Here is a 26,493-nt window from a genome sequence, read left to right as displayed (position 1 = left end):
AAATTAAGTATTTTTAAATATTAGTATATTATTAATATTTTTAATAAGATGCACATTTCTTACATTTATAAATTAAGAAAACTAATTTTGAGCTATCTCATTGACTTAAACAATGGGGTCTTATACACGGATTTCCAGCAATCACCATTTCTCTTCAATTGTTCAACCATCTTTTAAGGACACGTTGTCCAATATTTATACAAAGTAAAACATATAATAATGAAATTACATAAAATATAGATTTTATTTTTTTCATTTTATTTTCATAGCTAAATTCTTAAATGTAGAAAAATTATAAATCTATATGAAAATTATATAAATTTGTTCTAACAAATATTTGTTTATTTTTTTCTTCAAAGTTTCTGTAGAAGAAATTAATATCTAGAAATTATTTTCATATCTTTAAAATTTTATAAAAATCTAATTACATTTTCTAATTAATATAAATATTCTAAAATCACTTTAATATTCTATGTGATCTTTTAATTTTTTGATCTAATTCTTAATATTAATATAAAATGTATATTAGTAATATAAACTCTCTTCTATTACAAATATTTTAACCCTTTCCTCAACTACATTATTATTAATAATAATTATGTTCCTTCACTTTTTGTTGTGTCTTTTTATTAGTTTTCATAGGAGTTTTTGTATTGTAAATTAAAATGACATTCTTAAAATTTAATTCTACCTTTTATTTTTTATCACATCTACACTAATAAAATAAATTATTAAAAACTAGAGGAAAGTTGTAACATTATTATTAGAAACCATCGATATATATTTAAAAAATAAAATAAAAAATCAACACACACACATAGTTTTATGACTTTGTATCAGGCTTGGAATTTGATGGTCGTATTGGCTGTTTTTGCACATTTGAATCGTATATGATAGGTTAAAAAATTGTAAGACCGTATGAATTGATATTGATAGGCTAATTTTTTAGAGAATTTATATGACAAGTAAATTTATTACTAAACCGTCAATATTTTTTATGGATAACTTAATTATTTATTTAATATACATAATTGTGATTTCATAATATGTATAATAAAGATGTATCATAAATATATATTATTTTATATTTAAATGTAAATATCTTTTTCTTTCTATTTAAATATATTTCTATTTTGATGATTGCATATTTATATTAATTTAGAAACTTGTTGAAATAAAACATAATGAATTCTAAAAACTTGTTTATAATAATTTACCATAATATGAATTTTTATATCATTTCTTAAATCTGTTAAAATAAATACATAACTTAGAAACTTCTTTTTTTATTTGATACTTTTGATTATATTAGTAATTTATATTTATTATTTTCTAATTTATAAAATATTTAAACTTAAGATGATCTATTAAGTTATTAAAAATTTTCCAAAAAATAAATAAATAAAAAATTAGCCGTGATGAAAAAATCATATGGCCTGCTTTTTATGGATCACAACATGAAAATGATACCAGATATGTGAGATAGAATGCTTGACAACTTTTTTCTGTACGGAAAAGGCAAAACATCTTCCGGCCAATTCCCATCGTCTTCTGCCCACAAATTGACTTGCACAGGATACTGGGAGATATATGCCTGGGAAGGAATTGAAGCCTAGAATCATCGAAATTCCAGCACAAATTTCAGAAGAATCGCGGGAATGCTCACCTAAAAAAAAATGTCCGCATGGGACTCCTTGAAAGTTTATCTGCCTTGATTTCTTCCTTGTATGATGAACCCCCCGCCCCTTCACCTTCAGTGGAGACGGCCCCTCCTCTTCCCCCCCCTCCTCCAGTGAATTCAATTGAAACCTCTTCAACGAGGGTTTCTTGTAATGACGATAAAATGACAGCGAAAAAGTTGGCCCAAAAATTGAAGGGTTATTTCGATCTTGGGAAAGAGGAGATTGATAAGGCAATCTCCTGTGAAGAATGGGGTTTGCCAGATGATGCCGTCTCTCATTATTTGAATGCGCAGAGAATTTTCACAGAGGCCATGTCACAACAGGTTACATTGAACTCATCCAGGTTTTGATTATCTTAATGCCCTAATTATGTTGTTCCGAGCTAAGCTGAGAGAAAGCCATTTATTTGTCAGCTAAAGCGAAAAAACAAATTAAAATTGAAAAATTTAGAAACCAATCCACTGGAAAGCATACAGAAGATTAAATTATATAAATATTAGAACAAATGACAATTTGAAATGTGCTGGCAAAATTGGACGAAGATGTTATTTTATTGTAAAAATACAGAGATTCTTCTAACTACTATACAAATATATGATATCATCTGCTAAGTTGTGTCCGCTTAAAATAATTTAGATTTAGGTTAAACATTTAGAAATCACACGCACATATAGAAAATTCCATTGCTATTTTTTCTCCATAGTTTTAAATGCCAAATTATAGTCAATCGTGGTGGCATTGGCTGGTCCCCGGCTCCTCCTCGTGGTCCTCCGCGAGTGGTTTCTGGAAAGCGGCCTTTTCGCCTGGAATTGGTCATCTCTCCTCTGCGGCCTGATACGAAGGATGCTGATCAGGCCCCTGATGTTGTTGCTGACGGATGGACTGTTCCCAGCCAGCCTGCCAATCCCAGGGATGACTGGAGATTTCATGATCAGGATGAACCACCCCCCTCAGCTGGCACTGCTTTAGCTGCATGAGGGGTTGCTTCTTTTATGGTTTTTTTGATGAATAGTTGTTGATTCTGGCTTCGGTTGTGTGAACTCTCGTGGGGTGATCTTGTATCCCGGCCCCTTTTTTGTGAATTATAATTTTAGTATGTTATTATATGTTGTATAAAAATAGCGTAACTTAGTATATTATTATATGTTGTATAAAAATAGCGTAACTTGCTGAACGCGCAGCATTTTTTTGGTTTGATTAATTGTGGTTTCTGTTGGAATCTACCCAGAGAAAAGGTTACAGGAAAACCTCTGAGGGTATAGCAAATCAAGGAAAAAGTAAATGCCTACGCAGCTGAACATAGAGATCTAAATATGCAGAAACAACTTGCAACTCCGTTAAATTGGAGAAATAAGCAAAGCAAACTTCTCTAACTAGATTATGCACCCTGTTCAGACACATTGTTGGGGATAAAAAGGCACTCAAATCTGTAGCTGCTGTTTTAAAGCTTTTGAAAACAAAGCGGAATCTGATTTTATTGGAGAGCATCAAGAAATTACATAAAGAGAACTTTATTGAGAGGATGTGCCAAACACACGCTTAATTAATGACTCTGGATGGCTAAACAGAATCTTCAGATTCTTTCCAAACTTCTCTCCATTCAGCTGATTTATAAATAATGCGCCATGCTACCTTCATTCCACTTCAACGAAGGTGGAATTGGACGTTTTAAGTTATTATCATTCTCATCAACTTGGACTCCTCTTCCTCAGCCTTTTGTTTTTTATGTAGTCCCTCATGGACACTCCTATCTTTCCCATAGAACATCTATAATCTTCTTGAACTGGTCAAGCTGCACAGTGAATTGAAATATGCTGGACACATCTTTTTCCAACTTGATGAATAACGCTTCTTCATGTTGAAGCATCAATTCCTTTCCATTGAATATGTTTCTTACTTCTGTATTTCAGTTCTTGGTGGACATGAGATCTTGTGTTGCAAAGGAGCTAAATCACCTTTTTCTCTTGCACATCACATTAGAAGAAAGCCATAATTTACAAAGAATACAACTGTTCAGATATCAGTTGGATCTATAAGTAGCACATATATTCTATAGCTCATAGCCTAATACAATCACATGAATAAACACACTTATTTGCTGTCCCTTTAGGATTTACTTAAGAAAACAGTCCTTATTTGCTCAAAGTTCAGTTTTTTAGTGCTGCAATTATTGTAGATGATTGTATACATGAATTCAATGACAAGAACTGAACATCAAGAAATAGAGGAATAACACAAGATAATACTGCAGACAAGCGCAATGGGCTGAAAACTCTTGCACAGAAGACTATACCTTCTCTTGACACTGTCTCCATGTGAAATTACAAGCTTATGCCCTTCCCAGCCATTCACGGACACCAATCAACAGCAGCAACATAGTAACACTTATAAAACAACTCTTCAACTTGCGGAGTTAACACTCTTTATTGCACTCAACTCACCGACAGTCCTTGCCATTACCAAACCTGTTACATATACAAGAAGTACACAAAAGTCAGCAAAGACAACATGCATCAAACTAAAATGCTAAGAACCTTCGCAAACACTGAATTCCAAATGCTTCAGTGCTCTAGAACTCTGTGGTGTTTGCTGTTTGGCCCTTTACTGGACTTTTTTGAGCCTGGTCAAACCATTAAAGTCTCTTGTTCTGTTGAGGGTGTTTTGAACATCGACAAAGTCTGATAAGTTTACAACTCAAGACTAATCAAATTCCTCAGCTACATCCATTCTTATAGCTGGCTTTAAACCCTGTGTGTCTGCATTACCTCCAAAACCTTTTGTACTGGACTTGTACCTGTAATTTTTGCAACATTATTTTCTTTCCTGGATTTACCTTGTAAGGGATTCTCGGAGCTTTGACAATACTGGCATGCTCTGATGGTGAAGTTGTTGTGTTGTTCTTGCCATCAAAGTTCAAATCCCATTGGGTATGAGTTCCGCCATTTGTGGCCTCTACCATTCATAGCTCTGGGTCAAAGCATTTACCCCTTTAAAAATGGGGTACTTGGAGTTATGTTGCTGCTATTTTATCTGGATCACTGCCTAAGACATAGAGTATGTTGGTGGTTTCTCCTTAGGCTCTTGTCACTTTCTTCCCATTAATGTTGCACCATCTGTAGTTTTACTCCAAGAGCACTATATGTCTTTGATAACATTTAATGGACTATTCAGTGTACACCAAATTTTCCACAAGAAGAGTTTGCTTCACATGATAGAGCCACCTAGCGTCTATTCATCCTTCTTGTAACCCTTTTGCTTTTTGCTGGGAAAGCCACTTAAAAGTTGTGGTTGCGTTCATTGCCATTAATTTTTCAACATGATAAAAAGATGCTTTCCATTCTCATTGAAAATTTTGTGAAACCTGACAAAACTTTACTCATCAAGTGCTGTTTGAAACTTTTCTGAGATTTGACAAAAAATGAAAAACCTGCAAAGAATTTGAATGTTTTTTATAATAAATCTGCCATACATTTCATTAATTAATACCAGCTATAAAGATGTCCTGCATGTCAGGTTTGAAGAGAATTCCAAAGTTGCATTTAAAGACAAACCGAAAGTTGGATCTAGAGTCAGAGAAGATTTTTGGGGAACCATGGCACAGTCTTGGCTGACAAGTAGAAATGTAGCAGAAATATTCCAGTGAAGATTTATGAAAAATCAGTTTTTTCCCACATGTGAATGAAGATCATGCCAGGTTGCATGAATGTTTGTAATATATTTTTTAAAATCAATTTATTATAGTTTGTTGCATTAAATTAACTTTCTAAAATATGAGCCACAAGATTATGTTTTTACAGTTAACCCACTTTCTGTTTGGTGATTTTTATAGAATTAAAACTAGAAAAAAAGAGGTTCCTATTGGGCAACTTAGAATATCCTTCTTAGAGCAGTGTGTTAAGCCTTATGGATGCCCTATACACAATAAAATCAAAGCAAAATGTCATAGTGATGGTTTACTTGGTTAAAACTCGATGTTGACATAAAGTCACAAGGATGGATGCCTCGAATGACAGGTATTCAATAGTAATGGTGTGTACAATGGAAAGCCCATTTCTGTAATTCAGCAGTTACAATTTTTTTTAATATTATTAATGAGAAAAATAACTGTTAACAATATTATCTGTTGACAAGTAGTAAATATTTTCCATAGCAAGCCAACTTATGATATTGGTATTAGGATTCAATTGTGTAGTTTTCCAGTCAGACTCATTGACCCATGTTTCATGATCAGTGATTCATAAGAACTCAATGCTTTGAGAGATGAGTTTTTTTGTGAATCACTGCTGAAAAATGAACTACACAGTTGAATTTTGATGAGAGATGATTTTTTTTGAATATCTGTCCCAGTCACATGCAGTGTTTGATGACTCTTCAGGTGCTCTTTTAATGTCTGATGAAGTTTGTGCTTTACTTGTTAGATGTTGTGGGATGCATTCTTCTTGCAATCTCTTAGGATTGGGCTTACATATTTATTGTTAGCATGCCATATTTGTATTTTATTTCTCTTGGTTGTGGGCATTCTTTTGGCATTCCTTATATTGCTAAATTTTGCTGGTTGTACTTTCTAGATACAGAACTATTTTCTGCACACTAGTTGAAATCCATAAAATATCATTCTGTTGATTTTGTTAAACTCTTTATGATTGTAATGCTCAATTAGTACTACTGTTTATAACTTATAAGTAAAGTATTGATGATCTTTCATTTAATATAGGATTTTTTTAGACTACTTCATTGGTACCCTGACCTTACCCAAATTTGGAGCCTTAACATGATGTTGTTGAACAATAAAATTTTCTAATGATGACTTGTTAACATTTTTGAGGCCATCAAGATTAATCCATTAATTTATTGATACAATCTCTAAAGTAGCAAGTTCTGTTGTCATTGTTATGTTTCTAGTGGCTCTGAGGAGATCAAGAATTATCAAGAAAAGATATCGAAGTGGCAAGGAAAAGTTTCTGAGAGGTTACAAATATTGAGTCGTCGATCAGGTATACTCTTTTTGAAGTAATCACCACAGAAATGATTAAGTTTTCCCAAATTCTTAAAATAAGTCATAATTATTCAGTATCATATTCTTAGCTGAAAGTTGCAGGTCTTTATACCATAAATTTTAGAGTTAAACTTTTACATGGTCGAAGTTGTAGGTTTTATTGAACTGTTTGTTATCTTTTTGGACACTTGGTGAGAAATATTAAATTCATATCCTAGTTGTCATTGTGTTTTGGACATAAAGCTTTATTTAACTAAATTAACTCTTTTAATATTGAGATTAAAAATCTACAAATAAAGCCCAGATTGGGGACTGTATAGAAAACCATCATATGAAGAACTACTGAATGGCGGTATCAAAGTTCCTTACAAGCAATCCAAGTATCAAATCTAGTTATAGAATTGAAAAGGATGACTAGATAAAAAAGTTAATATGCTCAAACTAGACACCTATCAAAATATGAACCGTCAATTTATAAGATGCATACAAGTTATCCCAAGGAACAACAAGTAGTGAAAACTAGATAGATAGAAAAAAGAACATAAAATTTAAGGAGTTGGATAATCACCCTTGAGACCAACAATTGTCTCCAAACACTAAAGATATAGGTTCCTTTACTAGATTGTCAAGTCTCAAAACGCCTATCACATCCAAAGAGAGGAAGCTGTGATTGTATGTTATTCAACCCGGAGAGAGATTGATTCAAGAAAGCATATACATGCTTGTATTGATTGAATAAATTAGGACTTCTTCTATTGGTCACAATGAATATAAATAATGCTTATAAAAGCATAAAGATAAATGTTAAGTCTAAACGCTAGGCGAGGATTAAGTTAGATCATGCCAGGTGTCCTCATTTGATGAAGTGTGACAACATTTTGGAAACAGCAGCAAGCATCTAAGAGGAAAGAGGGGTTAATCAGTTGCTCCCAAAACACAAAACCTAGAACCCCTTAAAACCCTTAAAATAGTAAACCCTTACTCACTTCTGCTTTGTTACTGATATTCATAAATTAAAACATGTAAACATAAATCAGCAAGCAGTAAGCACCACATGACACAAAGATTTTTATTGTGGAAAGTGAAATAGGATGAAAACCACAGTGGGGCTGATACCCTTAATAAGTCTACTATCTTGTTAGAAGTATAGCTTATTACACTAGGGGGATGGCATTTGCAAATAGTTACACTGCCTAGAGCACACTAGTCAATCACCTTAGGTGCCCACCCAAGGAAGTCTCACTGACTTACAAACACAATACAAACTACATTCTGTTACATGAAATGAATTTAAATTAGCATTTCATTATGTCTGGTTCAATATACTTGAAATATATCAACCTTTAGTAGATCTAAAAAACAAACTTAAAAAAAAGGGCAATTCAATTAGCTACATGCAGACAAGCAATTCAACCTTTACTAGATCTGAAAAAAACTTCGAAAAAACCTGACATTTGTAACAAAAATGTCTCTTGTGCAACACATGAATTCAAACCCTTCATCATATTTAACAAGAACTAGGTCTAATTTCCAAACATCCATCTCCTACCACCAAAATCAACCATCAGGATTGCTACGTGCTTTCATAACATATGCCTGATCCATCTCAAACACCTCGAGATAGTATCCTTAACCCTAAAACGTTTTACTGATCTCTCATAACTCGTTTTTATGTTCTTTTAGCATGTCTGGCTGGAACAAAATCTGTCTTCAAATTCTTTGAACTTGGAGATTAATGTAAACAATGCAGACTGCTAGCACATCAGGCACAAAATCCCAGATCATCTCTCATAACTCATTTTACGTTCTTTTAGCATGTCTGCCTGGAACAAAAACATTCTTCAAATTCTTTGAACTTGGCGATTAATGTAAGCAATGTAGACAACAAGCACATCAGGCACATGATCATCCTAAGATAACATTAAAGTTCAAACAAATAAACAAATTCATCATCCTTTACGAATTTGCTAGTAATTCTTGCCATCTCAAGAGCATTGTTAACCCCTTTACCAAAATAGTTGTAACCGCCCCTTTACCAAAATACTTGTAATTGCCTTACGAATTATTAGACTCATAGATCTACTACTGGCAGAGTACTCTCCAAGTTGCAAAAACTGGTTGACCTTTTACAACTTTTATTGGCACCATAAAAATTGCCTAATTTTTGGCAAAAACTCATCAGGTTTTTGATGAAGGGTACTCCCCTTATCAACACAAGCACACACAACAAATAGAGAAATGACAACAATTTGTAAGTACAAAAAATGGGCTTCTTATTATCTCCAAAAGTATGGAATTACAAATTTTAGAAATACATTATGAAAAGCCACATGGGTGTTTTCCTTACAATATTCTGTAAGCTAGAGCCACCACCAACAACCTTGAACTGCCCGAGATTTCCCTACAGACCTTTATATATCCAATTTTCCATCGGTTGAGAAGGTTCTAGAATTTTAGCCCAAGACCTTGAGGCGAACCAATCATAAATTATTATTATTTTTCATATTTTATTACTTTAGAGTTGGCCCAAACAATTTCATTTTTGTAATTTCAGGTAGCACAACTTTTGGAGATCATAACTCGTCGACTGTTGCTTCGATTGACTATGATTACCCCTTTTTGGAAACACCTCCTATCCTATATGGCATGATGGCGTAGGTGTTATCAGCTAGGGTTTGACCCCATTTCGGAGCCTTTAAGGCCTTCAAAACTGAGTTCAAAGTTTTATATACCATTGCCAATATTGAAAATTCTCAGTAACTCCACAAATACACTTGGTATTGCAAAGAAACTTTATTGGAAGGCTGAAATATCTAAAATGAACCTCTGTGTATAAAATCAGAACATTCTGAGCTAAAATGACCAACTTACTACAAATAGTAAGCCCCCTGAAATAACAAATCTTAACTGAAATAACCTTTATTGAAAAGACAAACATAAATATTTTTTTTGGGTGATGCAAGATTGCCCTTACACCTATGATGCTCCTACATCAGACTCTTGGAGTAATTTGAGAACCGACCTTGTCACGTCGCAGGTGTTCAGAGGAAAATAAGACAATTAACCTCTTCCTTTGGTAGCCATGTTGAATCTTCAATAGGCCGTCTTTGCCATTTGACAAGAGATTCTTCATATATCATGTTTCTTGTGCTTCTACCAACACGACTATTCAGTATATCTTCAATCTCCTTTGTAGCTGAAGTAGTTGCTAGAATACTCCATTGTGCTTCTGTGACCTCATCTTCAACGCTTCCTTCATGACACTCTGTCAAATCTGAAATGTTGAATAGTACTAAAATATTCAATTCACTTGATAGTTGTACTTCATAAGCATTTTTTGAGTCATGTTTCATTAGTATTTTGCATGGACCAAATTTCTTCATCTTCAACTTACTATATGTTCCTACTGAAATTCGTTCCTTACTCAAATGAACCATGATTTCATCTCCAACCTAAAACTCCGTATGCCTCCTTTTCTTTGCATTTGCCTTAGCCTTGTACTATGTATTCATTTTAGTGATATGCCTCCTCACCTCCTCATGAATGTTTTTCTAGTACTCTGCAAAATCTTTAGCTTTAACACTATTTGTCTCATCCATGTCCAACTTCCTTAATTCATAAGCATTTTTGGGACTACTTCCACTTACTATTTGGAATGGTGATTTACCGGTGCTCCTATTGACTGAATTATTGTATGCAAATTCTGCCTATGGTAGTATGAAACTCCAACCCTTTTGCTTATCTCCAACCAAACATCACAACAAAATTCCCAAACTCTTATTCACCACTTCTATCTATACATCAGTCTGTGGATGTTGTGATGAGCTAAACTTCAAATCTAGCTTTAACTTCTTCCATAGTGTCCACCAAAAGTACCCTCCAAACTTGGTGCCTTGATCTAAAACTGTGCCCTTTAATAGACCATGTGGTCTCATCACTTATGTGAAAAACAATTCTGCCACATGAACAACATCATTAGTCTTCTTGTAGAGAATGAAACGTGCAATCTTTGAAAACTTGTTAACCACTACAAAAATTGAATCATTCCCTTGTTGAATTCTTGGTAAGCCAAGAACAAAGTCCATGCTGATATCCTCCCATAGCTTCTTTGGTATAGCTAATGGTTGATATAAGCTTGTATTCTACTTTGCTCCTTTTGCCATCTGACATATTCTGAAACTCTATATAAACTTATTGACATCTTGCTACAACTGTGGCCAATAATAATTCTCACTAACCAATGCAATGGTTTTATCATGACCAGAATGTCCAGCCAACCCACTACTATGCCTCTCCTTGATGAGATTTTATCTCATAGAACTCCTCAGAATGCACAATTGACTTTCTTTGAACAACATAACATCCTGGATGATGAAATCCAACCACCTATTACTGTCTAGACTAATAGGTTTTGTGGAAGCTTTCCAAGCTTTACCTAAATCAAGATCCTTTGGATACAAACTCTTGAATGCGTTGAACCCAACAACTTTAATCTGCATCTTTGTCAGCAAATTCTGTCTCCTACTAAGAGCATCTGCAACGCTGTTAGACTACCTGCTCTTGTGTTGCACAATACATGTATAACTTGTCAAAAACTCAACCCATTTCAAATGCCTTTGATTGTTCAAATATTGCAAAGCTTGATGATCAGTATATAAAACAAACTCCTTAGGGTGAAGGTAATGTCTCCACTTCTTCAATGCTTGAATTCTGTAAGTGCACTTTCAGTACACCATTTTAAAAACTTTTAAAGTTGCCTGCCATAAATAATTTCCCAAAAAATTGTTCCCAGTGTGCTTAACAAAGTTTCTATGAAGGATTGAATTATTTCTGGGTCCAGATATACAAATGTGGAAGCAAATAGAAGTCAAAGTTCATTTTTCCACCATGGAGAAGCATTTTTCTAATTTCCCACAATGGAGTAGTCAACTGGGGATTTTCCACCAAAGGAAAAATGAAGTGTAGTGGAAAACTCATTTTCCACTGCGACTTTCGCAGTCATTTTCTAATTTTCCGCAATGGAGTAGTCAACTTGGAATTTTCCACCGAAGGGAAAAAGCAGAGTGGAAAACTCATTTTCTGCTGCGTCTTTCGCAGTCATTTTCAGATTTTTCATTGGAGAAGCACTTTTTGAATTTTCCGCAATGGAGTAGTCAACTTGGGATTTTCCACCAAAGGGAACAAGCAGAGTGGAAAACTCATTTTCTGCTGCGCCTTTCGCAATCATTTTCAGATTTTCCATTGGAGAAGCACTTTTTGAATTTTCCACAATGGAGTAGTCAACTTGGGATTTTCCACCAAAAGGGAGAAGCGTAGTGGAAAACTCATTTTCCACTACGCCTTTCGCAGTCAAAGTTCAGTTTTCCACATGAGAGAAAAGGCAAATCTCAATCCAAAATGAAGATATATGGGGTCCAGTATCAAGATCACTCCAGAGAAATAATTTTGGAATCAATTTACATCAAAATGGTGCCCACTACATGAGAATGGAAAATTGAAGATTGGGTACGCTTTTCGCACCCAAAAATGAAATTTCCACCAAGCATCAAATCCACAATAGAGAGATGGAAAAGAACTCTTAATTGATTAAACAAAGAATAGTAATCTCATAATGATTTATTGCTTGAAGATTTGGACATCAACATGACATTAAATATGAAGTGGAAAATTTATTTTCTGCTACGCCTTTCGTAGTCAGTTTGGAGTTTTCCACAAAGGGAGAAGACAAAAGTCAAATTTCCACAAAGGATGAATTAGAGTGTTCCATGGCCAGTGACCTCATAGAAAAGAGGAAATATTGCTTGTTAATTATTTTCAAAGTTCAGCTGTTACTAGAATGTGTGAATTTCACCTACAACAAAGAAGTGGAAAACTGAGAACTTGGTATGCTTTTCAACCTTCATTTGGGTTTTTCCGCCACAAGCAATCTAGAGAATCACTTCCAAAATTTAGCAAGGAATAAATATGGTAAGCATGGAAGATAACATAGTGGCAAATTGAAGACATCTGGGTTACATAGCATGTGAAAGAAGAGTGGCTGGAAACTTTATTTTATCAATTCTGATTTTCCAACAGTCATATAGACCAGCATTCAGTAACTCATATCTTTTGACTCAGTAATTATTTTTCCGATCACTCCGGTCAGAATGAAGATAACTAAGTTTGGAAAAACATATCCAGAAATAAGCTCGATCCAACGGTGGAATAAAAAGATATGCTCCACGAAAAATGACTCATTTTTACCTGGCAGTAGTATTTATTTTTCTGTCCGCTCAACAAAGGAAAGATTTTGATATTGATTTAACATATTTAAATGTCAATTGTTAAAATATAATTTAAATATGTTAATATCTATCATTATTAACTTTAAAAGTTAATAAGAATATCAATTTTCAAAAGGAAAGGATGAGAAGTCGAAGAGACAAGAACTGAAAAGTCATCGGAGGAAACCAAATGGTTGCTGGAGAATGTATTTATTGTAAAACCTTTTCATTTGCAGGGGTTCTTTTTTTCTGCAAGAGACAGAGAGTTGGAGTAGGGGGAAGGAACATAGTTTAATTTTTTGCATTTTCATTATGCATGTTAAGAGTTTGAGTTTTTTTAATAGATTGAGCATAAGTTTTGAGCAAATAAAATCTGATTATTCTTATTTCTGATGTTCAAAGCAACAAGGGTTTTATTCTAAATCAGAGCATTTAGTTATTTTTCCTTTGATTATTATCAATCAAAGTATTGTTATTTTCAGTTTTGGGCATCATCTTCCATCTTGTGTTGAATAATGAATGGGTTGTAGATCAGAGTATTTGCAGACATTCCTATTACAAGAATTGGGATTATTTAACACTCTCTTTCATTTCATTTTCCAATGCATTTGCATACATAGCATTCACATTGCATTATCAATGTCGGGGAGTCATAGGAAGTGTGAATTCCTGGGGTTGGCTAGGTGTAGAACTGAATTCTCTGCTTGAGTTAGTTCTGTCTGGGGCTGGCTTGGTTTTCCTCTTCCATTCTCGGGTTAAGAACGTACCCAATTAGTTTAGGAACAAACAAATTCATTGAATATCATTGATAAGGGAGCTGTACCTTTCAATTCAGAGGAAATCTATCAACCTCATGATAGATTATCCAACTGTTGGTATCAAATTGTTTCTCATAGGTTTGGGCATATAAGAGTTACATTGGAAAGAACAATCTGTTTACCAACAAATTCATAAATAGAATATTTTCTCTTGACATCATTTAACTTCTCAGTGAATTAAGCAACACATCTACCTTCTTGGCTGAAAATAGCTCCTATTGCATTACCACTAGCATAAAAGTCTACTTGAAGCACCTTATTAAAATTTGTAAGTGCTAAAACAAACTTATCTGTAACTTTTTGTTTTAACAATTTAAAACTCTTATGTGCTCCTGTAGTCCACTTAAACACGTTCCAACTTCCTCTCATTGTTTCAGTCAAGAGTCCACAAACACTGTTAAAAAGTCTGATAAACTTTTTGTAAAAGTCAGCCTAACTATGATAAGATTTTACCTTCCTCTTTCTTGCTGACATCTGACTCTCATCCATTTTGTCATTCATCTACCTCTCCTCTTCATACTTGCTGACTATTTTTTCACGTCTCTCTCTCTCTTCCACTTTGGCATCAATGACAAAGGGTGTGTCATCAGTACTTGTGCTCAGCTTGACCTATCTCATCAATGCCTACTTCCTTTTCCTTCATTGCTTTTGCTGCTGGGTCAAGCTCTTCTACACTTTTATCACATCACCTCTTGAAACACTCAAAACACATTTAACAACTAAAATATTTTGTATACTTCACCAGTACTTGTGCTCAGCTTGACCTATCTCATCAATGCCTACCTTTTCCGTCATTGCTTTTGCTCCTGGGTCAAGCTCTTCTACACTTTTATCACATCACCTCTTGAAACTCTCAAACATTATAACAACTAAAATATTTTGTATACTTCACCAGTAGCTGCTGTCCAAACATTTGTGCACATTGTAGATCTTCTTCAAACACATTCAAACTTGCCATGCATATTTCTTCTTGACCCATCATGCAGTATGCTCCCCTTGATTAGCAGCCCTCATACATCAATCTTGTTTTTAAGATGTTGCTTTTAAGTGCTTTTAAGCACACTAGATTGATGCAACTTCTTGCATCTTAGTTCAAATCAGAAGGGATAATTACCTCTACCTTGCCTCTGAGATACAAAAAAGTATCCCCAGGCATCTCTCCTCTGGACTTGCTTCCATCTTCCCATCTTCTTTTGGGTTTTTCTTTTTACTATTAAGCTTCTTGCTTTGATTGTGCTGCTTCACTCTCTTGATCCTTCCTGCTGAGTTTCCATTTCTTTGCTTCTTGTTTCTGCATAAAACATGTTCAGATACATTGTGCCTTAAGCATACAACAATCATTTGACCACTGTCATCACCTTTTAACAAGGCACATGGACACTTGTTTGTTCTTTTAACAATTTCATCTAGTGTTTTCTTATTATTCCAAATGCCTGAGTTGTGGATGTCCCTTCCGTTCTTTATCCAAGGATGATCTCCTTTTCTGCAATCAGTAGCCCTGCATACATACTTTTGACAAGCAAAACACTTGACCTTGAATTTCTTAAGCTTGGGCCCTTTCTCTAAAATAGTAGTAACAATAATAACAAATACATGGAGTCAAATATAGTACGGTGCTAAGGGCTGCCATTGATTCAATGTCGAGCCTGCCATCAACGGGGACACTTCACTCAAGATTGCCAGGAGGAAACCCCTCAGCACTTGTATCGATTGCACGGTCCCAGCGACCATGAGGGTGCAAACTGTCCCAAGCCAGGAGTTAATCTATTGAACATCGAGAGGTCGATTGAAGAAGGGATACTAGCAAACTTAAAAGCACAGGCCAGGACAGCAACCTACCCAGACCCTCACATGGAGAAGGAGAGGGCACAGGAAGTGAAGGTCGACATTGAAAAAGTGATGATGGTTGAGTGAAGAGAAAGGCAAGACACTGTGAGCACTTCATCATATACAGATGTAGAACAAAATTTTATGAGGCAGGTGATGCAGATGGAAGTGCCGATAAAAATTAAAGACCTTGAAATGCTACCGCAGTTGAGGACTGTTATACTGAGCATTGCACTGGTACTGACTTGTACAACAAATCACAGGGAGGTTCTGATCAACCTTTTAACTGATCCAATATTACTAGCCTTGAACAATGGGCAACACCTTGAGGAGTTGGTGATTGGCAGCCTAGGAACTATCCTCATGGACACCATTGATGACAGAGGATCAAGAGTCAATGTGCTACTTGGGGAAACTTGGAAGAAGTTCGGTAAATTGACATTGTGGTTGCCAACTTTCAATTTGGTGGGATCTGATCAACATGACATCAAGTTGACTGGGACTTTGATGGCTTAGCAAGTAATTATTGGTACCCAACCCTTTTTCTTGTATTTTGTGGTGATCCCCCTGAAAAAGAAAGGTTACGATGCTATCCTAGGGAGAGGGTGACTTGTGGCGAAGGTAAACCACAACTAGAAGTGCAACACCCTATCATTGGAGATTGAAGGGAGAAAATTTGTGATCGACTTGAGAACCAATTGGTAAGTGAGGAGTTGGCATCCTCTTTTGAGACAGAAGTAGAGTTGACAAGAGTGGACAAAGGGAAACATAGGATGAAGCTAAATGAAGGAGTTCTAGAATTGAAAGAGTGATCCGAAGATGACAGGGATTCTATAAGCAAACTCTTCCATTGGCAAATGGAAGATCACGAGTTATTCTTCTACAACATGATGCAGACTAAGGAGGTAGAAGAGGACTTGTTTCTACAGAAGTACGGGGAGTACAAGGAAGCAGAGACCCTAGTCAATGAGACTCCTGCACACTAGTTTGGTAAGGAGAAACCTTTATAGTATTAAGAGCACACATTGAAGGTAACAGACTTGGGAGATGAGGTAAACTTGAGGAACACTCTAGTGGGAGATGATTGGAATCTAGTACTGAAGCCACAAACTTAAACTATATATGGAGTACCAGGATGTCTTCTCTTGGACCTACAAGGATCTAAAGGGAGTGTCTTTGGAGTTGTGCATACATAATATTCCACTAGTACTTGGAGCCTAGTGGGTATAGAAGAGGCAGTACCAAATGAACAAAAATTATGTTGCCAGGGTGAATGAGGAAATGGAGCAGATGCTCAAAGCAAGCATTATCTTTTAGGTCCAGACCAACAAATGGGTATCACCCATTGTGATTTCACCAAGGGAGGTAACCAAATCTGCATCTATATGGACTTTTGGTGCTTGAACACGAACACTATCAAAGATCCTTTTCCCATACCATTCACAAACAACATTCTAGAGGAAGTAGAGGGACATGAAATGTATTCCTTCATAGGTGGGTTCTTGGGGTATAGTTAGGTCTACATTGTTGAGGAAGCTAAACTAAAAACCACATTTATGGTGGAAGACAATGTCTACACGTACAAACAGATGCCCTTTAAACTGTGTAACACATTGGCGACCTTCTAGGCGATCATCCTACACATCTTTGATAAGATGTTGGTAGGAAATTTCGAAGCATTTCTCAATGACAATCCATTTATAGCAGGCAAGACACCCATCTGCTAAGCCCTACAAAAGTGTATGGAGTGATGTAGGAAAGCTTGGTTGGTGTTGAATCCCAAGCTTAGATTTATGGTGCCTCAAAGGAAGTTGTCGGGCCACATAGTCTGCAAAGCCGAGTTGAAGACAAATCCAAACAAGGTGAGGGTGATTGTTGAGATGGAATCCCTTATGGATGTCATCGAGGTAAAATCCTTAGCCATATCGGGTACTACTAGAGGTTCATCAAGAACTTTGCGCAAATCTCATATTCCCTGGATGAACTAATGCAGAAAGGCAAATTGTTCTCTTGGGAACGACACAAGCTGAAGCCTTTGAGGAGTCAAAGACAAGATTGGCGGGTGTGCCTATCTTGGTAGACCCAAATTGGGATAAGGAGTTCCACATCCATGTGAATGCCTCAAACTATGTAATTGGTGCTACGTTGGCTTGGGTGGGCAAGCATGGCCTCGACCATCCAATCTACTTTGTCTGTAGATTGTTGTCCAAAGAGGAGAAAAACTACAACACAACAGAGAGGGAGGCTCTTGAGATGGTTTACATTGTACATAAATTCAGGCATTATCGATTAGCAACTCCATTCACATTTTATGTGGATCACCAGGTGCTCATGTACTTGGTGAACAAATCGATCTTTCAAAGAAGGGTCAAAAGGTGGCAACTTTTTGTTGCAAGAGTTCACCTTCATGAACATGGTGTGGCCAGGGAAAAGCCATGTGATCATCGTAGACCAATTGTAGTAGATTAAGTCTAGAGAGTTGTTGGAGGGAGTCGATTATAATTTTTTGATTCTCACTTGTTTTAGATTGCGGTACTACTAGCTTGGTACACCACCATTAGGGGATACCTCTCAACTTCGTAGTTCCTCAAAGACATGTCGCCATGCCGAAGGAGAAAACCCATCCTGAGAAGGACATTTCAGTTGATAAATGGTTTGTTGTATAAAATTGGACATGACTAGGGGTTGAGAAGACATGTCTTGGAGGAGGTTCCAAGTGTTTTGAGGGAGGCGCTAAAAGGTACGACAAGAGGGTACATGGGAAAAGTGTTACTGGGGAGGCTTATGGTGGCCTAGGCTGTACAATGACGCTCGAGAGTGGGTTGCAGGATGTGATATGTGCCAGAGGGCGAGGAAGCTAATGAGGAGAGACTATATGCTCCTCAACTATTCACATGCTCAAGAATTGTTTGAATGTCGGATCATTGAAGGCCAACTGTATAGAAATGTTGATACATTGTAGTGGCCACAAAGTACTTAACTAAGTGGTTGGAAGCACGAAACTTACTAGATAACTCGACATTGAGCATGACCAAGTTTATCGATGAATAAATTATCACCTAGGACAACATTCCCATGCAACTAACAAGCGATTGGGGAGGGCACTTCATGAATCATGTCATCAAGTTGCTAACAACTAAGTTTACAATATTTCATTCCTTATCTAGCCCCTTCTATCCAAGAGCTGACGAACAAAGCATAAGTAACCAATAAAATATTAGTCTCGGTGATCTACAAGTCATGCAACGTTGAGTAGGAAGATTGGGAGGAGAAGCTTCCGTTAGTGTTTATGGGCCTACTGTACAACTTACAAGGTGACGACAACCTAGACATTGTTTGAGTTGATGTACGATTAGGAAGCTATCGTACTAATGAAGTTTGTGCGAAGTCTTTGAAGTAGCCATTGAAAACGAATCGGGTTATATAGAGAGTTTGAGAGAGGGGCTTGAACAAACTTGACGAACGCTGAACAATGGCTCAATGGGCAATGAAGGTAGCCCAACAGTGCTGTAAGTTGTGGCATGACAAGTATCTCAGGCATATGAGATTCACCTCGGGAAATTCAAGGTGAGATGGCTCAATCCCTATAAAGTTTGTGTAGTGGCCGAGAACGAAGCAATAAAGCTGCGGACTTTGGATGGTCAGGAAGTTCCCAAGGCCATAAATGGGTCAAAGTTAACATTGTATCACGAAAGGTGACAAAGGGATGACCCAGTTCAGAAGATGGTGACCAAGATATGTAATTAATATTTAAAAAGAAAGACAAAATGAAGAAAAAAATAAAAAAAGCAAAAGAAAAAAAGAGGGAGAACTTTGATTGTATGGCAGACTACCGTATGACAAGACATGGCTGTACGGTGATTTTTGTATGACACTAAAAAAAAGAGTGGACCCGTGTTAGAAAAAAAATGTGTGAGAAGGAAAACAAACTGTACGAGCCTAGGAATGGAAGCCTGTAGTGATGAAGGAATAAACTATATATGTTGTACAAGGATGAAGTAAAATATGGTGCCATGACATTAGAAACACCATATGGAAACCAAAATTAAAAAACATAAGTACCATACAATGACTGGAAAATTCAGATGAAATAAATGTCGGCTGATAACCGAAGTCCTAAGCAAAGAGACTTAATACATTGCTGTATTGATCATCATATCAAAAAGATGGCAGGAAGGAATGCTGAGTGACGAGAGACATAAGGGCTGTGCGGTAAGAGGAAAGACTCAAGAGGAAGTAAAAACAAGAACCGTATTGGGTAATAGAGGGCTGGAGCAATCCAGACACAAAGACAGTACAAAAGAGTGCCTGTGAGAGCTTTCCTAGAGACGGGCAATGTGACGAAAGCATTCACGCCAGTGCTATAAAGCAAAGAATTTACTTGAGGTTTTCAAAAGTTCAATGGGCTATTTGGATGCCCATATTTTGTATGAGAGGCTTCAAGGTAGCATTGCGATGAATTATTGGTACATATGACAGGTACTAGCGATAAATTGTATTTGATAACCAACACCACCAGATTACAGTCTCTTTTGCCACCTTTGAGTTTACACGGGAATTCTTGGAATTCACAGGAAGAAAATTAAGAAAGTGCAGAAGTTAACACTAGAAAACAAGAATACCCTCTTACGACTGATTGCCAAGATGACTTGAATGTATTATGTGGCAAATATATCATGTTTGTGAATGTTTGTAATTATGAACGGAATCTGATTGCATTAAAGTTTCAAATAGCAAACTACTTTTATTGGTTTCATTAACTTGCAAACATATTTCAGAAAAAAAGAAAAAGAAAAAATCAGGGTTGCCTATTACTGTGGTATCAAAGCACAATTCTTCCTGCCATCTTGTGGGTAATGAGCTTATGTGAGTATCAGTGACACAGAGAGAAGGTATCAAGAAAGGCAAAGGAAAAACAAAGAAGAATTGTGGGAACAATGGCCTTCAAACACTGAGGAGTAGAAATCAGTAAACCAATCAGAACAATTAGAAAAACCAAGAAAAATATATGGGTGATAGAGGTGAAAGGGAAACTTAAGAATCAAAAGATGATTGAACAACTCTTCTTTTGGATGCTTTGGTTAAAAGTCAAGCACAAACCAACCAATGCATGGATCAATTAATTGATTTAATTGTTCAAACGGGGGAAATCAACGTGGAGCAACAAACCAACATCACAAGGCAGCAGTAGCTAGACCCTTATGCTGGTCTTGCTGCCACGAGTACAACCACTAGTGGGAAATGAACCTAACTTGCTAGACTTATAGGATGATTTGAGACATAATTGGTATTATGCAGGACTTGATTTCCAGCATGACATAACTCTGCGTAATTACATGGATCTTAAGATGAGACACGTGTTTCAGGGGAAATGGAGAGCAACAAAATGAATTGTGCAGCAGGTAGGAAGACCCATAGTCCCTTATTCTGATGGATTGGGTATGACCACCGTCAGAGCATGGGTGCAAAAATTGGATACCTACTTCAATCTTAATCCGATGCTGGAAGAGGAGTCCATTAAATGTACTTCTATGCATTTGGATGGTGTTTGCCCATGAGTGGTGGCATCATGGCATGATCACCATGGGACATGACCAGATTACATTCTATGCAGAGTTCACTTAGAGGCTCATTGAAGGTTTGACAAAAAGGATCTAGAGCTGCATTTCAAAGAACTGTCATAGTTGAATCAGTGGGGGATAGTTGATGCATATGCTGTTGAATTTTAGCGATTTTTTGTTTTGGTGACAGATGTTTTGCAAGAAGGCCCACTGCCCTTTTAATAGATGGGTTAACTGAACCATTGAAGGGATGGGTAAAAGCATTCAACCCATCTACCCTACAAGAAGTCATCAAGAAAGCAAGAGACAAGGAGACATCCACTTCAAAGAGTAGATTATAGTCAAAGGGTTCTCACATAAAAGGGACAAAGACAAGAAAACATTTTACAAAAGAATATGATCAACCAAAGAAATCAATCACTAGAATTGATAGTGAGACACTCAATGACTTAAGAGATAAGAATCTATGTTTTACATGCAAAGAGCCTTGTATTCCAAATTATAAATGTGCAACAAAAGGGAAGGCACATCGAATATTCAGCCAAAGAAACAACATCAGAAAAATGAGACCAGCAATCTGATTTGGATGAAAAAGGGGAAGAAGAGTCAATAGAAGAGTCCGAATAAGAAGAAGAGTCTGTGGAGGAGAAGACCATAGCTCAACTTTCTTGTGCTCAAAAGGCTATTACCTTCAAAGTGAGAATGCTATACAAGGGCATCGTATAGCAGCCTTAATTGATACAGGTGCAATACATTACTTTATTGATGAGAGGTTTGTGACTAGGAGGGGACTTCAAATGGAAGAGCTTAAGCTTTCTTGCACATGCAAAATTTCAAACCTGACTATGTAGATCGGTGATTGTCAGATGCAAGGTGAATTTTATGTTATTGATATGGAGGTAGTGATGTGGTTCCTGGCATGGCATGGATGATGTCACTTGTAGAATTCTCCTTCAGCGTAGAGAGATTAGAATTAAAGTTTGAGCATCAAGGGAAGAAGGTGGTACTGAGGGGTCTGTTAGATGTTGGGCTTGGAGTGGTACCAATTAAGACGATGGAGAGGTTATTTAGGCATGATTAGGTAGAGGTTATTTAGGCATGATTAGGTAGAGTAGGCAGCAGAGTGTGTGATTATGCCCATAGTTTCAGAGGAGGAAAATAGGTCTTATCATCTAGATATTCAAGCTTTGATCATGAAATGCAGGAAGGCGTTCAATATCATTCATCTAGGTAGGCCTCCTAAGAGGCATTGAGCATGTGATTGAATTATAAGATGGAGCAAAACTTTTTATAAGCACTCCATACAGGCACCCTAAGAGATTTAAAGATGAAATTGAGATGGCTATTAAGGAGCTCTTAGAGATGGGACACAGCTGGCTAAGTAAGAGCCCTTTTGCTTCTTCTGTTGTGTTGGTGAAGAAGAAGGATAAAATTATGTGCATGTGTATTGATTACAGGGCATTGAACATGAAGACTGTTAAGAATGAGTACCCAGTTCCATGCATAGATGAACTGCATGGGGCAGTCTGTATTTCTAAAATAGACTTGAAATCTGGTTACCATCAAATCAGGGCAAGAGAACAGGACATAGACTAAACAGAATTCAGATGTTGTTTTGGCCATTATGATTTTTTTGTCATGCCTTTTGGTTTGATAAATGCAACATCTAGTTTCCAGTCTTGCATGAACTGGGTTTTTAATAAACAGTTACACAAGTTAGTGTTGATTTTCTTTGCTGATATACTTATCTACAACAGGTCATGGGAAGAGCACTTGAGACATCTGGATGAAGTTTTGAGGATTTTGGAGAGTGAGTCTTTGTTTGCAATGGAGTTCAAGTGTGAGTTTGGGATGTCTGATTTATTACACCTTCGACACATAATCAGAAGTAATGGAGTTCGTGTAGACCTTGAAAATATCAAAGTTATACTTGATTGGCCTCCTACCAACCTTACTCAGTTGGAGGGTTATTTGGCCAGTGTGGTTTTTACAGTAGGTTTGTCAAAGGTTTTTCATGCATTGCTGCCTCACTTACGGATTAGGCTACAAAAGGGAGCCTTCTCTTGGTCTGAATCAGCACAAAAGACCTTTGATCAATTTAAACAATTAATGACCACGTCCTATTTTTACCATTCCATATTTTTTAAACCATTTGAGGTGGAATGTGATGCCTCGGGTGAGGGCGATGTAGCTGTCCTAATGCAAAATAAACACCCAATTGTCTATGAAAGCAGGAAGTTAAGAGGAGCTGAAAAAGGGTATTCTTTCTAGGACAAAGAGATTCTGGCAATAATGCACGCATTTGACAAGTTCAGGCAGTTTCTAGTTGGTTGGAAGCTTGTAGTGGTTTGTAGTTAAAATAGATCTTAACGACGTCAAGTATTGTCTTAACCAAACAGATCTTAATGAGAGGCAACAAAAATGGGCAAGTAAGCTTCAAGCCTATAACTTTGACATCGAATATGTCAAGGGAAAAAAACATTGTGGTTGATGCTTTGTCAAGTAGGCTGTGTTTTTGTTTAATCTCAGAGATAACAGCAGATTAGAGGAAGAAAATGCAAGTTGAATATGCTAATAATCCACTTGCAAACAGCGTAAAAGATGGCTCTCCTCAGGATAACACGTATCACGTAATAGAGGGAATCATTCACTACAAAGGGAGAATATTATTGGTGTCTGAAAGTAAGTTTAAGGAGCAAATTTTAAAAAAAATATTTCATGGCAACCCAATGACCAGTCACCTTGGTTATTACTAGTGTTATAAGCAGATCCATGAGAGATTTTTGTGGAAATAGATGAAGAATGACATTCTCAAGTATGTTAGTGAATGTAGTATGTGCCAGCCAGCTGGTTTACTGTAGCACCTACAAATTCTTGCTCAGAAGTGGGAGAATGTCTGAATAAATTTCATTCTAGGATTTCCCAAGGGGAAGGACGGTATCTATGTGGTAGTGAACAAATTGACCAAGTTTTTTCACTTCTTTGTCATTTTAGCTGGGTAAACTGTGATACAGGTGACAGATTTATTCTTCACAGATGTATTTAGATGTCATGGAACGCCAAGACCATCATTAGTGACAAAGAAACCATGTTTATGAGCTTGGTTTTGCAAGTGTTATTTAAGTTGTGTACCACTAGTTCTTTATTAGTGCAATGGTTCTTTCTTTATCTTTGGTGAGTTAAAAGGTTTCAAAGAAAAATTTGATATATTGTCCTCATTAACCTTTTAAATGTTGCCTTTAAGTCTCTTAGAATAGTACCCCACGTCCTAGTCAGGCAATGTTGTTTTGAAAGGGGGCCAATTTATTTCTTTGACTTGAGGCAACATTATGCCTTTGAAAGTGGATGCCTAAGGTAAAGGGTGAAAATGTTTTAAAAATGCAATTTAAAAAGTGGAGGAGGCTGGGAGCCTAGGAAGGGAGATATAAGAAGATCAAAATAAAATTAAAAGAAGCCTAAAAGGGGCATGGAGTTTTGGAGGTAAAAAATGGTTTCAAACTTGTGGTGCCCTAATCCTCTCCTTTAAAAGAAGATTTTGGCTCTCATTTGATCACCTTGTTTTTGACAAAATAACGAAGTGCCGCTCGAGTGTATCTAGGAAGGGTGATCTGTTGGTTTGAAGACAAATACCCTCATCTGGGACACTAAGTTTGGTCATAAAGATCCACTCAAGCTGGTTATTGTCAAAAGATTAGAGCTTTGAAGTTTTAAGGTGTGTTTTGGCATGTGAATATGAAGATTTTCCGCATGTTTTGATGTGTGTTTTTAATCTACAGTTTGTGTGCATGGTTTTCAGTATGTTGTTGATCGTACTTCATTGTGGAGTGAGTTAAGGTGTGTTTGTGTCGTCGGCAGATTTTTTTTTTTGGTAGCCGATTGGGTTATGTTGTTGGAGATTTTGTATTTGGTAGCCGACTGGGTTATGCTGTCGGAGATTGTGTATTTGGTAGCCGACGGGTAGATTAGGATTGTTTTGTAGCCGACGGACCTCTTTTGGAAGGTTCGGCGGAAAGCATTTATACCCTGTCTGGGATCATTGTAAAGCATTTGAGGAACTATAATGTAATGTTTTGGCATATGCGAATAATTTAAAGAGTTCTACTGTTTGTGTTCCTATTGTCTGTATGCATTGATTTATTTTACCCGTACGGTAAACATTTGGTGCCGTTGGCCTATGAACCTGGAAGGTGGGAGGAATGAAGATTAATGCCAAATCAGCTTAACAAGGATCGGAATAAGGCCAAGGGAAAAGATGGAATTTGTACTGCGCAAGAATATTTAATTCTGGCATAGCAAGCCGAACGTCGAAGGAGATTCTAGAAGATTGCTGACGGAAACTGGAGCACGAAAGACTTATTGGAGGAAACGCAGCAGCGGGTGGAATTGGTGGAAGAAGTACGGGAGGAGTTTTTGAATTTGTGTTCGCCGAGGGAAGAGAATCCAGACGGAAGAGCATTGACTCGTATGGCTCGGAGTGCTGACGGAGCAAGAGCGTGGAGTAGACTCTTTGTTCGGGATATACTTCCGCCGAGGACAACTTCAGAAGACCCTTCTTCACCAAGGTTCACAGCTGTTGAGTCCGCTGGTGTGGGAGTGCAGACCGTCGGTGTGGGAGAACAGTCCGCCGGTGTGGGATTGCAGATCGCCGGTGTGGGAGAATAGTCCGCCGGTGTGGGAGAACAGTCTGCCAGTGTGGGAGACCAGTCCATTGGTGCGGGAGTGTAGACTGCCGGTGTGGGAGTGAACAGCGCCAGTGTTGTAGGACCGAGCAACGCCTGTTTACAAAAACCAATCATGATGGCGAGACCAAAAGAGAAACTGCCGAAGTTCGATGGCGATGGTACGGCCGATCCCATTCGACACTGCAAAACATGTGAAACGATCTGGAGGGCAAATGGCATAATTGATGAAGATGACTGAGGCAATTTTTGGCCACCCTAGGGGGCGTGGTAATTGACTGGTTTACCAGTATAGATCCGCAGAAGCTGTATAGTTGGAATAACATTAAAAAGGAGTTTTTGGCCGAATTTCAATTGTTTCGTGACGATAATGAAATTGTAGCAGAGATCTTCAATACTAAGCAAGGGAAGAACGAAATTGTCCGCGTTTATGCTAGAAAATTAAAAGATTTGATAAACGAAATGGAAAATAAGCCGATGGATGGACTTCAAAAAAGGTGGTTTGTGGAAGGTCTACGCCCAAATTTGCGGGAAAAAATGAAAATTGTGCCGTCGTCGTCATACACGAAAGCCTATAACAGAGCATTGAACCTCGAAAGTGAGCAGAAGACAAAGAAGAAGAAGAAGACTAGCTCATTTGATTTTGATGATGATGAGCCTTCCGAAG

General features: G+C 37.0%; 1 protein-coding gene across 2 annotated transcripts in view; it reads left to right on the top strand.

The window, feature by feature from the left end:
- Positions 1-1,471: 1,471 nt before the first annotated feature.
- The window catches only part of LOC149540625 (AAA-type ATPase family protein), a 79,712-nt gene continuing 54,690 nt past the window's right edge, over positions 1,472-26,493 (top strand). Inside the window, exons 1-2 of one of the 2 annotated variants that reach the window (XM_089801716.1) lie at positions 1,472-2,005; positions 6,585-6,676. In XM_089801716.1, coding sequence (XP_089657842.1) covers positions 1,968-2,005; positions 6,585-6,676 — 130 coding nt within the window. In that variant the 5' untranslated portion in view covers positions 1,472-1,967. Of the gene's footprint in view, positions 2,026-6,584; positions 6,677-26,493 lie in introns of both variants that reach the window. The other variant, XM_089801715.1, reaches the window with a different exon arrangement.

The sequence above is a fragment of the Cupressus sempervirens genome, chromosome 9 (assembly GCF_028749045.1).
Source record: "Cupressus sempervirens isolate cs-2001-9-10 chromosome 9, ASM2874904v1, whole genome shotgun sequence".
Taxonomy (NCBI): Eukaryota; Viridiplantae; Streptophyta; class Pinopsida; order Cupressales; family Cupressaceae; genus Cupressus; species Cupressus sempervirens.
The sequence above is the reverse complement of the archived record's forward strand: the minus strand, read 5'-3'. Positions and strand labels throughout refer to the sequence as shown.